This window comes from Arctopsyche grandis, chromosome 8 (genome assembly GCF_051622035.1).
Source record: "Arctopsyche grandis isolate Sample6627 chromosome 8, ASM5162203v2, whole genome shotgun sequence".
NCBI lineage: Eukaryota > Metazoa > Arthropoda > Insecta > Trichoptera > Hydropsychidae > Arctopsyche > Arctopsyche grandis.
In genome coordinates, this window is record NC_135362.1 from 15871775 (window position 1) to 15889554 (window position 17780).

Sequence of the window (17780 nt, forward strand, 5' to 3'; positions counted from 1 at the left end):
ATTTGATATTTGCTATTTGTATCGATTTTTAATGCAATAATATGTCTATATATGTATGTACTTAATTCGCGATAAAATAATTATTTTATCAGGTGGGTAGGAGTGGGTGGTTTTGGTCCTTTAACGCCTAAATTCGAATATTCTGCATTTGTACAATTTCAAATATTGATATTCTGTATTTTGATGCATACCTTTTCAAAACTTAAGTATTACATCGTCTTTTTCAAATTTTTTTTTCAGTCTCTTTTTTCTACAACTGAAACTTTTTCAGTTTCATAATAATACTTTCAAACTATATTGCACCTTTCCAACACTATTTTGATTTAATAATCATTGGCCATTTTTTGATAGGAGTTTAAACAGATACGTTTTTGTGAATTACATAGAAAGTTTAGCATATTTTACGATTGTCATGTCGAGTTTCATGTCGCGCCAAATAGTCAGGATAAGTGAATAATTAGAGTTCCACTTACCCTTACTTTCCATTTATTTCGTAGGCAATAACTACCCTTTCCGTATCGAATGCTCTGATTGCGTATGCAGTGACCCAAAAATGGAATTGCTTAAAGCGGAAAAGGAAACGACAGACGAGTTGTGTGGAAGAGAAAGATATGAAATGGAATATAATCAAAGAAGAAAATGGCGGCGGAAGGCGAAAAACAAGTGACAATTACCGACAGGATACATATAAGATTCCAATAAGAATACGTCGAGTCGGATTGACAATAGAATAAAATAGAATAAAATAATGGCGGCGTCTATCTTTGGTGTGATCGTTATGATCGCTTATTGTTATCAGAGCTTAGTTTACCAGAAAAATATCGACGAATTTCAAACAAAACACCTGATTATATATACACATTTCAAATGTTTTAAATTTTTAATGACGCATCGTTTGAAACACTCGTTCGGTTTCGAATGCGATTGTTTTGATTAAACAATAAAAAAAACAAAATCTCGAGTTCGAATTTTCGCATGATCACAAAACTTCATCTATTGTTACTACGTACATAGATAAAGTAAAAACGATCGTACGGTAGAACCGTTGGACCGAATTGAAAAATTTCAAGTGGAAATTGCGCACAGACTTTCCTAGGGAAATGTTCGATTCAATTTGTATAGATGCAGTGACATTTTCATTGATGAATTTTGAAAACAGCGTAGAAGGGGTTGGATGGGGTAGGGTGGTGGGTGATGGGTGGTGGGTGGTGGTTGGTGGTTGGTATATATATGTATGTAGTTGTAATTACCTTTGCGGCGTCCGAAGGGTCCTTGGAAGGAAGAGTTCTTGCCGACCACGTTATCGTCGATGTATTTGATGAGCTTGGAGTCGTCTTCGGGGAGGTTGAAGGTGGAGGCTGCGTCGGGGTGTTGAGGTTGGGTTTGGGGGTGGGTGGAGGGGAGCACGTGTTGTGAGGGGGTGGGGGTGGGGGTGGGGTGTCTGGAAGCGGATGCAGGAATGGTGTGCGCTCGTCGGCCGCTCATTGTCGGGTGCGCTGGCCGTTGGCACTCGCACTCGCACTCGCACTGCCGCCACGAGAGACTCCGACGACTAAAGTGTACCGAGCGACGCTCCAAAAGAGCGACTGCACGCGACGATAGCCGCCGCTCGACTGAAATCAAATATACTGTCGCGTCGCGGCTCGCACTCGCCGCGCTGCCACCTACTGCCTCTTGCGAACACACACTTTTTACTTGCCAGTTGCAGTTGCCACTTTGCGCATATGCTCGCGAACACTCGCTCGCCCTTTGCCGTTCATGCCATTCGGCTTTAAAATTATTTCATATGCTTTAGCAACTTTTAGGAACCGTGCTGATACATAAATACCCTTTCACACCAATTTCAAACACATCAAATAGTGTAAGGTGACCATTCGTACTGATTTTACCAGGACAGTATTAGTATTTTGGGGGTCTACCTCACGGGCCCGAATGTGAAACGCCCGAAAACGCAAATATCGGAAGGCAAAGATTGAAAATCGAAAGATAAAAAAAGGGTGCATGGTAAACGGTACATACTCACTTAATTTGCGCGAGCAGGATACAACAGGAAAAAGAGACAGGCTTTTCCTCCTGTATTAATGTGCCCGCGCAGAATACGGGAGGAAAAGCCTGTTCCTCTTGTTCCTGTTGTATCCTGCTCGCGCAAATTAAGTGAGTATGTACCGTTTACCATGCACCCTTTTTTTATCTTTCGACTTAAGATTTTCGATCTTTGCCTTCCGATATTTGCATTTTCGGGCGTTTCACATTCGGGCCCGTGATGGAGACCGGTCTTTTGGATATCTAAAACCATTACACTTTTTTATGTAATAGAATTTTTTATCTAATAGATGCATAAATATACAAAGTATTCGGAAAAAATCACGTGTCCTACAAAAGTATTGACAAATTAGTCAAATTTTGTTTCTATTTATCAGGAACAAATGCACCAGCAGAAGGATTTTTTACTGTAAAGAACAATATATGGTAAACGGGTTACATCTCAAATGCGAATCGCTACCAGGATAATTGCCGCTAACGAAAATCGCACAAAAATTCGTTGCACAGAAAAATTGCCGTACAGAAAACTGCCCGACAGGACATCCACGCGAGCGATTTTCGTAGCAGTGGTTATCCTGGTAGCGATTCACATTTGGGATGTATAAATACCCATAAAGGTCTGTTCATACCTATCCAGCACGACCCGTATCCTGCAGGTGTCCTGAAAGTGCGGATAGTATTCTTTGGTACATTATATGGACGTATTCATACTCCATTCGCGCTTGTACATTTACACATTCATGCGCGTCCATATATAATGTACTAAAGAATACTGTCCGTACTTGCAGAATACTTGCAGGATTCGGGTCGTGCTGGATGGGTATGAACAGACCTTAATACATGTAAAGCATTAAGAAAATAAATGCATTTTAATGTACATATTCTTCATTTAACAAAAATGAGATATTTTATTTTATTTTATTTATTATACAACAGTGACTTATCCTCTTTTGCTGTCTACGCTATTTTATACATCCCGGTTTTAAATATGAAAACAATGGTCATCTTATCGTATCAGGATCGTGATATAATTCTCGACGTGTATATGACTGTTTCTAAATGGGTTCGGTGATTATTCCGCAAAAAGCGATCTCACGCACGTCACTATCTCGATCACGGAATATCTGGCACCCAAAAACTCCATCAATCGAAGTCACTAAAATCTCCATCACGTGAAATATTGTTCTAACGAGAATTTGACTGCCAGATATTCAGTATTCGCGATTTTTGTGGCAACGATTGTTAATCGTGATTTGCGCAATAATTCGTTTACCCCTAAATGAGTCTCAGGATCGATTAATATTATCGTCGATACCTAGAGAGTGCAATGAATTTCTATGTACATACATACATATATACATATATATGGACGAATTTAAACATATTTAAATATAAGTTGGAGAGGAACATTTCGGATTCGAGTTTTGAATTAAATTGATGTCATATGATTCGGTATCAGTGCATATTTGAGTATTGATACATGATGCTAATTTTCTATTTATATAGATATCTGTATCGATGTGTGTAATGTTTTTAAGTGTATTATTATTTGTGAAAATATTTTACTTTCGAATTTCCATTTAGACAATATTTTTGAAATACTTTTAAAAACCGTTACAGGTTTCAAATAGTACGAAATTTACCTATACATACGTATTATGATGAACTACACGTGTAAAATACACTTATTATATTAAATATTATGTATGTACATGCGTATTGATTTTCTGTTTCTCAAGAAAGTTAATGTAATTTTTTATTTACATTTACATTTTTTCATGTAAATGTAAATTTACTTGCAGATAAATTTCCCAATTACCTAACTTTTTATTCATACTATTTATAAATTTAGAAAAAAAAATCTAAATATGTACATATTGGCCAGCAGTATGGCTTAATGGTAGCGTATATATTTAGCACCACTGAGGTCGAAGGTTCGTGTCCTCGTCAAACTGCTGGTTAAGTTTGGGGGTTTTGTGACTCCAAATCGATCGTTTCTCTATCAGAGTGTGCCATTTTTATCTGATCATTGTTGAAACGGTTCCTGAAAATTGGTATTAGATCATTTCCTGTTGTCACAAAATCTGTGTGTATAATTTGTAAAAATTATGCACAGCAATCTGAAATCTATAGATATCTCTATAGACATCTCTATAATTTCGAGTTTATTATATGTATAAAAATTGTAATAATAATTGTACACAAAAATCTAAAAATAATCCATAGATGTCTCTATGATTATTATTTCTGTACTGATTAATTGTTATATGCTATGTATTCTGATTGTATATGTATTATTGTATTTCTGACCGTTATCGTACACTCGTCGCATTGGAGCGATCTGTAATGACGAGTGTATATTGATTGTAACAATAAAATAAAATATGTATATGACGCTAGAACATAAATTTCATTCCATCGTATACATGTATGCAGGAAACACGTTATATTATAACACATATAACATTTGTGCATATTTGTGATTTGATTTGTATTCCATTTATTTGGCTAAAAACAGTTTTCTCTGATATACTTATGTTCACGTTAACATGTCTGAATCAGTTTAATCATTACAATTTCTTTCCATAGAAACCGTTACCAAGGAATAAATAATTTCATTTTAGTTTTCATTTTGATACGAATTAATGAACTTAGTCTGTTATCTCACTATAACTCAAGTTTTAAATTAATTGGTAAGTATGATCGGAAATTTGTACATTGCCACAGAAAAAGACAAAGCAGAAGTACGTGAAAGAGAAAGACGCCGTCAAATTGAATTAGAGAGACAAGCGAGAATATTCAATCCCAGAATTCGAAAAATTGGAGTACAAAGACAAATTATATAATTATACAAAATTAACATGTAAAATTAAAGGCAGATCCTATTATTTTTTCCTGTTGTATTTTTAAGGTTGACGTTAATGCTTTGCAATCTCAAATTTATGAAAAAAAGGTAAAAGAAGAAGCAGAACGAAATTTTGAAAATGCTTTCGACAGGCAAATGTTAAAAGACAATCAATTGGCAGAAGTATTAAATCAAAGAGAAAATGAGGTAAAATATAAGTTATTCGATGCAAAGGGCATTTGTTGGTGCCTTTAAATTTTATCAAATACATACATTTAAGTGTATTATTAATTTAAAAATATGTTTAAATAAATATAAAAACTGTCTTACTATTTAGCAGTTTTTTTATTATTATTTAGGTTTTAAACTAAAAAATAAAGAGTTTTAATAATTCTATTACAGGAAAGACAAAGAATATCAAATAACATAAACGAATACAGAAAAACTTTTCAAAACCAAATTGATTCTCGGGAATATGATCTGAATGATCCAAATATTTTGAAGAAGCAATTACCACCCCGCTCTACCGATGAAGATGTTGGTCTACCATCTGGGCAAAAGTAATATGAGTTATACATATTTTAAACATTTTTGATAAATTTTTGTAATTAAAATTGTTTGTTTGTTGTTAGGTTTGAAGGAGAAGACTTATATTGTGAAGAAAGAACAAAAATAATGAGGGAACAATGCTCATCTTGGTTACAACAGCAGGTAATATACACTAGTAGTGAGTGTATCATAAGAACATAAAAGCTGCTTATAAAATACACCTTTAATTATGTTATGAGTAGATACATGAAAAACAAGCTAAGGATGCCGAACAAAAAGCAGCAGAACGTGCATACAAACAAGCAATTATTGCTAGGGACCAAAGAGCTTTACAATTGGAACTAATCGAAAGAGATTGCAAAAAACAATTGGAATCTGCCAATGCACATTATAACAAAATATTGGTAACTTCACATTTATTTATTTTCTATAAAGTTACTTTAAAAATATGTATTTATATAATTTATAAAATTAAAGGCTGAAGAAAAATCCAATAAAATTACAAATGATTTGAACAATGAAAATGAAGATAATTTAGCTGAGATGTATAATACCCTTAGTTCCGATTTGATGACTGAAAATCCTAATACAGCAAGAAGTGTTTTTGGACCACACAGATCAATCACTTACATGTATAAAGGAATGTCTCCAGAAGAAAAATATACCATCAGAATGATTCAATTGAATCAAATTGCTGAACACAAAGTAAGTATACTTTACAATATGAAAATCTTTCAAAATGGTAAGAATATTCAAAGCTTAACTTTTTAACCAATAGAGAGCAGTATAAAAATGCTATAACAGGGCTGTGATCAGTAATCACAGCCTCCTGCTTTTAGCATATATTATTTGAGATTACAGTCTCCTGCATTCATTGAGTAGTGCGATGAGGATTGTAATCAGTCTTCCGCAAATAAAAAGTTAATATGTATGTAATATATTGGATGATTGCATAAGTTCGTGCCCGATTTTCATAGATGGCAGTGGTGCTGAGTTGGTTTTTTTTCTTACAATTTGACAGAATCGCTGTCAGTTTGACGTGAGACACTCTAGATAAGTTGGTTTATTACAATATTATATTACAATTAATATTACATGAAAGAGAATTTTCAAAATGGAAAATGAAAAGATACATTTAAGGCATGTTATGTTGTATGAGTTTCGGAAAGGAGTGAGTGTTGGAACTGCACAAAAAAACATCCAAGAGGTGTATCTGGACCATGCTCCTGCTCTCCGAACAGTTAAGAAGTGGTTCTGCAAATTTCGAAATGGTGATTTCAACATGGAAGATCAACCCCGATCTGGACGGCCTTCCGTCATCGATGATGACATCGTGAGTGACTTGGTGAAAAATAACCCAAGAATTACAACCAAGGAGATTGCCGAGAAGATGAACGTTAACAATTCATCAGCATTTCGCCGTTTAAAAAAGCTTGGATTCACTTTCGAGCAAAGCCGGACCGTCGATATGAACAAAGTGTGCAATGTACGCGGACGGCCGAGCTCAGACCGAGGCAGAGACGCAGACGCAGGGGGCAGCCGTGACGGCGAGGATTGAAAAACCGAACCCGAAACAACGAAGATTATCGTCTTTGGCCATATTATCCAATCGATCACCAAATTATGGAAGATCGTGATGTCGAAGTTTTGAAAAAAAAACGTATGTTTTTATTAGATAGTATTTATAATTTTCCCCGGTCGTGGGAACATGTAATCATATTATGCAATAAATGTAACATATTTTTAAGAAATGTCTATCGTCTTCTACATATATTTGTTTATATTGATTTTTCAAACGTTTGTTTTTTTTATTTTGTTTTCTTGAACAATGTTTATTATCATTTCTCAAACTGACTATTTTTTACTATTGTTTTGTATTAAGTCTCGCTTTTTATAAATTTAGTTCTTATTGTCTGTTGTTTGGCTAAGCCAATACTATATTTTCCTCAATTATAGTGAAATTGTTCATGCATACCTAATGTGACCATTTATTTTTGTCCAACGGGACATCTACCAATTTTTACGTAATAATATGTGTATTCAAGAAAACGCGTATTTTTTCATAGTTTTTATTTATTAATAAAAAGAACAGGAATGTTGATGAAGAAAAGAAAAGAACAGGAATGAATAATATAAATACAAAAAAATTTATGTTGTTTTATATTTTTCTGATGAACAAATTTTCTTAAGTATTACTGGGTTTGCTTTTAAATAAGAATGAAACTCTTGGCAGGATTTCTTAAAATTTATTTTAATTAACAACATCGCTTTAAGAGCTGTCATTTGCAATTGTGTTTTTTCGGTCGTCCACAACTTGTTCATCTGTGAAAAGACTCTTTTTACGGGTGCATTAGTTCCGGGCAGGCATAAAATGTATTCAATAATTATACGATATATATATATATATATATATATATATATATATATATATATATATATATATATATATATATATATATATAATAATTCAATAAATATACTCTCTTTTTGAAAATGGGACATTTCGACGTCCCGAAGCTGTGCTTGGGGACAACGGGACAGGCTACCTAAAAACAGGACGGTCCCGTTCAAAACGGGACGTATGGTCACTTTATGCATACCACTATTAGCTATTCAGTCAGTTAGATTTTCGACATACATAGGATGTTTGGATTTAGCATCTTTATTTCACCAATTATTTTCGTTAAAAAATATCACTACCTAAATATGTCACATGATGAATTTATGTCCGATATACATACATATGTATGTAATTGGATATTGTGATGAAATTCTATCAAAAATAATCTTTCAATGTTTTGAATAACACTTCGGAATGGTATGAAAATTATGCTTGTAAAAAAATGGTGCAAAATAATTGACTGAAAAATCACAAAATAGCAGTTACATATGTATTTACTTATTATACAATATGAAACTTTATTTTATACATAATTAAGAATTTTTTAAATGTGCACGAGGTTAAAAAAAAATTTTTTTTTTTTAATTCATTTTGTATGAATATATTTATGGAAATAAGGGCAGGGAAACCCAAATATATTTGCACACAGGTAGCCAGCCCCCTCAAACTGGCCCTGCTTCCGAGCTCGATACATGGGTTCAGCGCCGCCTTTGTGCTCCGTTTCACCAACTTATGTCAGGAGTTTGTATATTGTATACAAAAAATTTTTTTGTATAAATGTATGTAATATCTTTTATATACGAGACATACTGTGATCATTCATAGATTTTGAAGCCATTAACACACCTTTAAAATATAAAAAAAAAACGTTTAAAAATCAATTCTTACTATTTTTTTTAATTTTTATTGTTTATATCGTAAAATAAGTATTTAAATATGTAAAACACTTTCGTGTATGTGTTTTGTATATATAAAAGAGTTGGGAAAATAAGTCTTGAGATATTGCAAGTTGGTGCTTCTTCCGATATTTTATCTGTTCCAGTCTCTGCAGAATAATTTAAATAGCAAGAAACTGAATTTCAAGAAAAAACAAGCACGTTATACAAAAATGGAATCGACAGTCTCATAGGAAGGATTTGTATAAAAGGATATATAATTGATTAATAAAACTGTTTTCGTCAAAATTTAACCTATTGAATTTTATTTTTAAAATCGGGCATGACTTAAAGAATCACCCAATAATATATTGTATGCAATAATTTAATATTAAGTACAAACATATATAAATTTTAATAGGCACAGTTAGAAGCTGATAAAAAACTTGACAATGATTGGGAAAATATTGTAATAAATATGTCTAATTTGTCTGCACTGTCTGATACTGAAAATCAAAAGAAAAGAAGGTAACTATGTTAGCTAGTTTTAAAATATAATTTTGTTAGTATTCACAAATGTTTTTACTATTGAATTTTGCAGGACAATGGCTATGAAAGTGAAAGAAGAAAATTTAATGCTTTCAAAACAACAAAAAGATAAAAAAGCATATTATGATAAAATTGTGTATAGAAATGAGCCAACAGATGAATATTTCAGTAAATTTAATACATCCAGTCGCTAGAACTTTCAATAGACACACATGTCAAAAATGAATTTTGCACTGAATATGTATGTACATACATGCATTAATTTTTGATATTAGATGTTTCTATCACAATTAAGAAAAAAATTATGGCACTTAGATGAATTCATAGCTAGTACATACATAAAAAACGTTTTAAAAATAAATAAATATTTAAATGTATTTATAGGATGATTTTAATTAATAGCATTGGATAAATTTTGTAATTTTTTATATGTATTATTAGCACTAAATTTTTATCGATAAATAAATAATTAATAATTTTCAAAATATGTTTTCCCTTATTACTTTAATTTAATAAATACCATTAACCATCTACATATATTCCAAGAAAATGCTTTACAATATGCTTAGTGGAAATATCTAATTTTTGTAACAATAAGTTTCTAGTAAATAATTCTTTCAATTAGGGTTGCCAACTTTTTCCGAGACAATTCCTGGGCATAAAGCCCAAAACTGAAATGTATCTACAAATATGCATACGTATGTTTATGTAATTTCACAATATTCTCCACTGATAAACCACTTAACATACGAGGATTTTTTTATTTACAAAAAAATAATAATACAGTTTTTTATGTTTTATTTGGTCAACTTTTATTCATAGCAATAATAAGAGATCTAAAATCTAATAAGAATGTATTGTATCTCACCACAATTGCTTTATTGTGTTATTCTTTTCAATAACTTTATCTAATTATGGTAACTTAATTGGTCTCATATTTAATTTAATTGTTATATTTTAAGAATGTCCGCAAATTCTGCATACGATTCATGATTCAGTCTGACTTGCAATTCCGCCTTTACTAAGTTGACATTCATTTTGTTCCTGGCCTTCATGTGACTAAAAACTCTTTCTGGGTAGGCATTGCTTACAGGAATGGACAAAATAGAAGACACAATTTTCATCAGCTCAACCGATTTTTCATTTTTTTTTGAAGAACTCTGCCTATATTTTGTCATCGGTTTGCTTTTTGTTCAGAGCAGGGAACACCAATCGAAGCTCTGTATATTCATTATACAGAGCATCGATATCAATTTTGATTTGCAATATGTTGGGGATATTCGATAATTATTCCCATGTCAATTCAAAACATTCTTATATTTTTCTTCAAAGATAGACATTTTATTTTGTTAATGTTTCTTTCGTTAAATTCGTAGTTTTGTTTTAAATATGTGATGCATTTCTTAACACATTCAGCCCGGCGCATGATTTCATACATTTGCCCATGTGGCGGCACTGTCACGCGTATCGGCACCCAATTACGCGTGACGGCATAAAATCACTTTATATAATGAGTTGTCCCTAAATCTTTAGAATTTTAAATGAATTTTAGTGTTAGGGTGCTCAATGAAGTGGAACCGGAAAATTATAGTCTGCTATAGCACTATCCGCGTGGCCACCGGTGGTACACGCCGGGTTGAACGTGTTAAGAAAACAATAGCATCAAGTATGAATTATATCTTCCCTTCTTTGGGCAATTTCGCTAAAGTAGTGACGTTGGCAGATAAATGTAATATTACTAGAAGTGACTTTAGGTGTTATTTTGTTGTCAAGTGACATTCTGTCCACGGACAGATCTAAATAATTTTAGCATCAGTCGTATTTGACGCTTGGTGCTCGACGTATGTCCGATAAAAACTTCTCTGTTTGTTTATATTACTCGCAAGATGGGCAAGCATCGGTAAAAATTGCACAATACATTCAAAAACACACAATAAACAACATGGGATACATTTTTATAAGTGAAAAGATCCGATTGTATTCCGTGCGATGTAGCGTATTTATAGAGACGTACCGCGTAAAATTGACAACAATTATCTTATGGGGGATGAACGAATGAGACGACTGACATGTTGATGCACGTGCTTTATTTATGACGGCTGAAGGCAGAGTGAGGTAGCTACTCTGAACACAGCCGAATTGGTCCCCACTCGCAGGAAGGTGACCAAGCTCGACCATGTCGTATAGCGAGCCGCCACAATTTATTCGTAAGGGCCCCCTCTATTCTTATTACATCTCTCTGCATATTGGTCGATAACTTTCTCTGAAATTCCGGGACATTTTGACATTCATCCTGGATTCTGGGCAGCAGCTTCAATTCCTAGACAATCCAGGCCGATCCTAAACGGCTGGCATCCCTACTTTCAATACATATTTTATTGGGTTCGGGGATTACTAGTCAAATGTGAACCGGTCACAGGACAACCAGTTGCTCTAGATCGGTCACACGTGATCACCCGTCACACTAAAACTGGTCACGAGAAAACTGGTCACACCCTAAAATCAGTCGACCAGCTTTCTCGTGACAGATTTTAGGGTGTGACCAGTTTTAGCGTGACGGATGATCACGAGTGACCGATCTAGAGCGACCAGTTGTCCTGTGACAGGTTCACATTTGATTAGTAGTCCGTTTACCATTTTATTGGCAAAAAAAATTTTTTCGAACATGTAGCTAATAAATTATAGCACTCTTTTTTTTAGTCCGTCATTGTGAGAGAACATACTTACCGCTCAGTGCATTCGTGAGAGAACGCGACAGAAATATTTAAAAAAGTCAGATTAGGAGTATCTGTTAGAGCTGCAATCAGATTTTAAAGGCGTAGCTTAAGCTGTACCTAGTCGAAAATTGATTTTGCTGACCACACAAACTTACATCGTTTCCATCATGAGCTTTCGTAAAATGGTGAACTTGACGTTTGCTATGAATACAACTGTGGACCAAATACTTTTAGCGCGAAATCATTTGAGCAAATTGACATATGTCATGGAGGTGTCATCGTCGGCTTCTTCCATCCCTGAACAACTGGAGTCTAAAGTAGCCAAATTACACGTCACTCCTCAAAGGTAGTCCTATTTTGTCATTCACATTTGCTTTTCACGCTCACCAAAAAGTTACCACGTGATGAATTTATGTACTATTAGAAAAATGACACGTGCTGTTTGGTTGGAAGACTTTTTTTACCATGTTCATTTATTGCTAGCGGTTTTACCCGGCTTCGCTCGGTATTTGTAATATAAACCGCTTTATCTAATAGTAAACATTCATTTGTTTTTTTATTGAATTTATTTAAATCGAAAAAAAAATATATTCAATGACAGTCAATCAGAAACGAATGGTTTTTTTTTTATATGTATATAAGGGAATCGGAATTGAAACTGAAACAGCAATCCGGAACTGGGTTGCTGGGAACCGGAACTGAAACAGAAACCCTGATCCGGTACTGACAAAAGAATCGGGATCCGTAACTGAAAAAGGAATCGAATTCGATATCGTCATTAGAAAATATATTTTTTCGATAACGGCACGAATTCTACGACCCAAAACTTACATCTCTTTCGAAATTATATATTAACCCTTTGCCCGCGGCAATAAATATAGCGAATAAGCCCTGTATGCGGCACCTTTTTCGCGAATTTGCCAATCGAGTTTTCGACCTTAAATACAGATTTTAATATTTACTCAAGTAACCAGATATGTTAATTAACACAAAAAGTATTATTTTCAACAATAAAATACATAATATATCTCGTAGTTTTGGATTAATTGTCAAATAATCATTCTTTATAATTGTATGAAGACGTGACGTCACATAAACGAGGTTTCAGTATGGTTCCACAAAAAACTAATTTTTGCAATTGAATAGATGGCATTCGACTCTCAGTAATATATTTAACCAATTTTGAACCTTAAAACAGTTGAAATAGGCGCATATAAGCCTCAAAATCCCGTGCAAAGTTCAGAAATTCTATGGAAGACAGCCGCGCTACAGACTTGTCGCCCAAAGCTTCCATAGAAGACGGCCGCGGCAAACGGTTAAATTAAAAAAAAGCATTCAATAGTTTGAATACTTGAATTCTAAATTTCAGCCCAAAAACATGCAGTCTAGGAAAGCGTTCAACTTATCTCGAATGGACGGATTATTTTATGGCATTAGCCTTTCTTGCCGCTAAGAGGAGTAAAGATCCATGCACTCAAGTTGGAGCTTGTATCATATCTCCAGATAACAAAGTCGTCGGCATGGGGTAAATATTCTCAATAATTCTCAAATGATCATTTATACAATAAAACAATACGAAAGGTTTTATTATTTTGATGGTTGGGATCAAAAGTAAATTTCATTCAAAGATTTATCAAATTAGATAATGCCATTGAATGAAAATTTTCATTTATTCTATCTCTTACTTATCTTTTTCTTAATATCTTACATCTGCAAAGGTACAACGGCATGCCTTGGGGGTGCAGCGATGACGAATATCCTTGGTGTAAAGATGCAGACTCCTCATATGACAATAAATATGCTTATGGTGATTTAATTTTATTTTTAAGTATTTTTTTAACAGTAGTCAGGCAGTTCAATTAAATTTATTGATTCAATTATTACAATATATCCGTGTAATTACGACGTTTTTGTTTTTAGTTTGCCACGCAGAAATGAATGCTATATTGAATAAAAATGTAGCTAATGTTCGAGATTGCACTATATATGTAGCATTGTTCCCTTGCAATGAATGTGCGAAATTGATCATCCAATCGGGAATAAAAGAAATCGTGTACTTATCAGATAAACACAGTGATAAACCTGGGACGAAGGCATCAAAACGTATGCTCGACTCTGCTAAAATTACTTACAGGTTTGTATTAATGTTATAAATATGAATTTTCTACTATTAATCATGTAACATACGAACATTTCATTTCACTTTTACAGACAATATATTCCAAAGCAAAAGAAAATTATTATTGACTTTGATGAAATCAACTCGGACACTTGATTTATTTATTATTCATCAAAATATAAACATCGTACAAGTCATACTAAGAGATACTATTTTTGGGATTTAACTACTGAGCTGAAAATTTTATGGTCTTATTATTTGCGACAATGTTGAAGATGATAAAAAGGAAATTAATGAATACATGTAAATTACATAAAGAAACTCGAACATATTTTTTTTCATTTTTATTGATGGTACAAAAATTTGATTGCATTAATTTCATGGAACATTTTGCATTTTAACAATTCATTTCGAAAAATTGATCTTACGACAGTCAAATTTTTCCATGACATTCAACTATAAAAGCTTATAACAAAACGATTACAACATGACAAGCACAATAGTGTTCATAAAACTTGTGTGACATCAAAACATCATGAATTATAATACTATTATGACCTTTCTCCGAGATTCAGAAAACATTTTCATTGTGTGTATACAAATATGAGCCGTTATATTTGGAAGTGGCGGAAGTGCAATTTTCAGTTCCAAAAACACTATTTCTAATTGACTTAATTCATAAATTGTTATAAATTATTTTAATTCGGTATGTCCAGAATCTCAGAAAAGCAGAATAAACGTATTACAGGCCACCATTATTTTTAAATATTGTTAAACGCAAAACATTATATTTAATGTTTTGCGAAATAATTCTCGAAATGAAGAAAGGTGGACTTATGACACTATCAAATATAACAGCTCATATATGTAAATGAATATAACACTGCCATATAAACAATACTCTTATTATTCTAAATTTTCTTATTGTATAGGACAGTGTTTTCAAAAAAATGTTCTGTGAGATGTTTATATTCTGTAAACAGACCAACAGATTGAGAATCATTGTTTATTGTTATTTCACAAGTTCAAACTTCATATTGTGATAGATTATGCTCTTAAACAAGGCCAAGACAATATTTAATAATGAAAATACTTAATTCATTCCGATATGCGCAAAATCTATCAGGAAAATAACCTAAAAAAAAAGCTTGTAAAAAGAAATAATCAACAAATATAAACTAACCCACTTTAGATTGCATCCAACCTACTATGTTTAAAAAAGCTTTTACGTCTGTGTTGAGAACCAATATTTAAGGTTGTATGGTTGTATACACAAAATGCCTATCACCTCTGCAAGATAGTTGTGGAGGATTAAAACATACCTGTTTAGAAACTATGCAAATTTGTGGTATACTCGATACTTGAGTAAACTGCTACTGTAAAAAACAAATCAGAAGTTGGTTAAATTAACATATTATTTATCTCACCTAAATATTAAATGTAGTTTTATAGTTACGTCCTGTATTCACTAAGTTGCTATTAGCAGAAACTAGTTACATTAATGTATTAAACTTACCACGTTACTGCAGCAGTTCGACCGACTCAAAACTTGAAAATCAGTTGTTATGATCATGAGTAACAATATTATTATGATCATTATTGTGGCTAAATAATAATATTGAATATCATTATGGAAAAAACTAGAGCAGAAAATTATCAAAAGAAAGAACAAGCTATGAGCCATTTCTTAGTATAAACTTATAAATGTAGAACTGCGAGATTTAATCTACGTTTCACTTCATTTCACACACGCGTATAAAATATAATTGTTAAGACTACGACATTCAAAGACTGTCTGTAAAACGACTGTTGTCCACTATAAAATTGAGGTTCCAAGAGAAGTATCAATGTCCAGAAATGCTATAAAAATTTCTACAAGACATACGTGTTACATCATCTTAATAGATCTCAAAGTACTGCATATATAAAACTACACCAGTCAAAAGAAACGTTTAAACGGAATATAATAGACAATGTTAGCATTGTACAGAACTGTTATGACAACTCGGTGAGTGTTAGTGACAGATGATGCCGAAAACTCCCCACATTGATAATATCCAGAGGTGTAAACTTAAAAGTCAATTTTATGGATTATCGTCTAAATGCATTGTTATATGTTTTCGTAAACGATTAGCAAATCATTTTGGTAACGTGTTTGACTGTTTGGTAACTCAATCTATTGGGGATGATAAAATCATGTCTCACATGCTAGAACATTGTACATATTCATCATTAAAAGATTTACTCCATATATTTTATTGTACATGTAATTGTTTTTAACCTCAAAATCTAATACCATCTAAATTCCACCAGACTACATTTGATTTCAAACCAAAAATTTGTGATTTCCTAGTAATAATAAAAAAAGCAAATAAAATATAATTAACTCAGATAAAATTATGTTAAGATAACATTTCTTATCATCTACCTATTTTCATGTATATACAAAGCATTTCCATTTACAAAAAAAAAGAAAATATTGGAGATAATATTTTTGTAATTTGATGAGCCCTAAAAGTGAGTTAAATTTTATTTGATGTACATAATAATACGATATTAAAAATCAAATACAAATGTAGACATTCAAACAAAACACAATGAAATTCATAAAACTTTAATCAAAAGTTTCATGTATTTTTTTTATAATCAGTTTTTTGATCATCGATAATACAACATAGCATTCATTGTTGTAAAAAAATGTTCTAAATATAAAAACCAAACATTTACCTTTCAGGTCTTTTTATTACGACTTAATCAGAGCAATTTTGACATATAAATATAAAAGCGTTTTTAACCACAAAGTTCCACTTGTCATATAAATTTACTAAACAATTCGACTAACATAATAATTGAAAGTTTGATCAAATTCTTCTTTATGTTGCAAAGAAAACATTTATTGCAAAAATATACAAGCCTGTAACATTTTTGTGTGAATAAGTATTTGTGTATTACATATATTAATTGTTTGGTATTGAAATACATATATAGTTTTTTGCACATCTTGAAGATGCGATTATTGCAGTTGAATGTCAATTTTGTTTAAATAATATGTTACGTTTTAACCAGCGCAATACAATACACACACATACATATGTACGATTATTGGCCAATTCACTGAAATATATATTTATGGAGTTCTACTTCATTCATTATAACATGAAGATTAAGAAATATTCACACAATGAAGGGGGGGGGGGGGGGGGACTCAATTATATATTATAATAATACATTCGCAAAAATTTGAAATAAAAACACCTAAACGTTTTTTGGTTTAAATCATACTATGATCATGAATGATTAATTTCTATCATGAGATGTGGGCGAAAAATGCTTACGATAATATAACAATGTGTCAGTCTATCAACATTTCTCACTCGATAATGTTTATTTAAACCAAAAGAGGGCAGACGTAAGGTGAATCCACATAGTCAGAAATGGCAGTGGTGCCAGGTGGTGGAGTTGGAACTCGCGGCGGTTCCGGCTCCGAGGCAGGCCTGAATGCCAAAGTGTAAGGATACTTTTCCCTACAACGCATCATCCACGTATCCTCGAGTGCTGCCTCATCTGCACCAAAATCACCATTCCTCACCGCTTCCAACAGATTGACGCAATTCTATAAAATAACAAAATAATTTAATATTTATACTGATAATAGTCGATACATAAATGTCATATTATTTTA

At 32.6% G+C, this 17780-nt stretch overlaps 5 protein-coding genes across 7 annotated transcripts in view; 3 read left to right on the plus strand and 2 right to left on the minus strand.

The window, feature by feature from the left end:
* Window positions 1-1660, minus strand: part of LOC143915492 (uncharacterized) — a 77699-nt gene extending 76039 nt beyond the window's left edge. The window contains exon 1 of the mRNA XM_077436179.1: window positions 1251-1660. Within this exon, the coding sequence (XP_077292305.1) occupies window positions 1251-1485 (235 nt within the window). The 5' untranslated portion in view covers window positions 1486-1660. The remainder of the gene's footprint in view (window positions 1-1250) is intronic.
* Window positions 1661-4243: 2583 nt separating this feature from the next.
* Window positions 4244-9456, plus strand: LOC143915857 (RIB43A-like with coiled-coils protein 2). The gene is made up of 10 exons (XM_077436678.1): window positions 4244-4868; window positions 4955-5095; window positions 5291-5448; window positions 5521-5599; window positions 5680-5841; window positions 5915-6179; window positions 6415-6434; window positions 8488-8583; window positions 9135-9241; window positions 9315-9456. The coding sequence occupies exons 1-10, from the start codon at window positions 4743-4745 to the stop codon at window positions 9454-9456; spliced, it is 1296 nt and encodes a 431-aa protein (XP_077292804.1). The 5' UTR covers window positions 4244-4742.
* On the plus strand, window positions 6469-9222 carry LOC143915206 (histone-lysine N-methyltransferase SETMAR-like). The gene is made up of 2 exons (XM_077435705.1): window positions 6469-7097; window positions 8881-9222. Exon 1 carries the CDS (start codon window positions 6552-6554, stop codon window positions 6993-6995), a length of 444 nt encoding a protein of 147 aa, XP_077291831.1. The 5' UTR covers window positions 6469-6551; the 3' UTR covers window positions 6996-7097; window positions 8881-9222.
* Window positions 9457-11410: 1954 nt separating the features above from the next.
* On the plus strand, window positions 11411-14454 carry LOC143915209 (deoxycytidylate deaminase-like). Of its 3 annotated transcripts, none has more exons than XM_077435710.1 (6): window positions 11411-11469; window positions 11963-12325; window positions 13349-13504; window positions 13698-13786; window positions 13900-14113; window positions 14191-14454. In XM_077435710.1, exons 2-6 carry the CDS (start codon window positions 12147-12149, stop codon window positions 14252-14254), a joined length of 702 nt encoding a protein of 233 aa, XP_077291836.1. In that variant the 5' UTR covers window positions 11411-11469; window positions 11963-12146; the 3' UTR covers window positions 14255-14454. The 3 variants fall into 3 exon arrangements, with proteins under 3 accessions (XP_077291836.1, XP_077291834.1, XP_077291835.1); XM_077435708.1 differs by lacking the exon at window positions 11411-11469 and adding an exon at window positions 11739-11886; XM_077435709.1 differs by lacking the exon at window positions 11411-11469 and adding an exon at window positions 11807-11868.
* Window positions 14455-15225: 771 nt separating this feature from the next.
* Window positions 15226-17780, minus strand: part of Naa15-16 (N-alpha-acetyltransferase 15/16) — a 62810-nt gene continuing 60255 nt past the window's right edge. Inside the window, exon 14 of the mRNA XM_077435707.1 lies at window positions 15226-17711. Within this exon, the coding sequence (XP_077291833.1) occupies window positions 17487-17711 (225 nt within the window). The 3' untranslated portion in view covers window positions 15226-17486. The remainder of the gene's footprint in view (window positions 17712-17780) is intronic.

Excerpts from the sequence above, each read along its gene's own strand:
- LOC143915857 (XM_077436678.1), top strand. The coding sequence starts at position 4,743 with ATGATCGGAAATTTGTACATTGCCACAGAAAAAGACAAAGCAGAAGTA. Across the intron at positions 5,600-5,679 it reads CATCTTGGTTACAACAGCAG|ATACATGAAAAACAAGCTAA; the intron begins GTAATATACACT and ends TGTTATGAGTAG. Across the intron at positions 9,242-9,314 it reads GAAAATCAAAAGAAAAGAAG|GACAATGGCTATGAAAGTGA; the intron begins GTAACTATGTTA and ends TGAATTTTGCAG.
- LOC143915206 (XM_077435705.1), top strand. The coding sequence starts at position 6,552 with ATGGAAAATGAAAAGATACATTTAAGGCATGTTATGTTGTATGAGTTT.
- LOC143915209 (XM_077435710.1), top strand. The coding sequence starts at position 12,147 with ATGAGCTTTCGTAAAATGGTGAACTTGACGTTTGCTATGAATACAACT. Across the intron at positions 13,787-13,899 it reads TGACAATAAATATGCTTATG|TTTGCCACGCAGAAATGAAT; the intron begins GTGATTTAATTT and ends TTTTGTTTTTAG. Across the intron at positions 14,114-14,190 it reads TCTGCTAAAATTACTTACAG|ACAATATATTCCAAAGCAAA; the intron begins GTTTGTATTAAT and ends TCACTTTTACAG.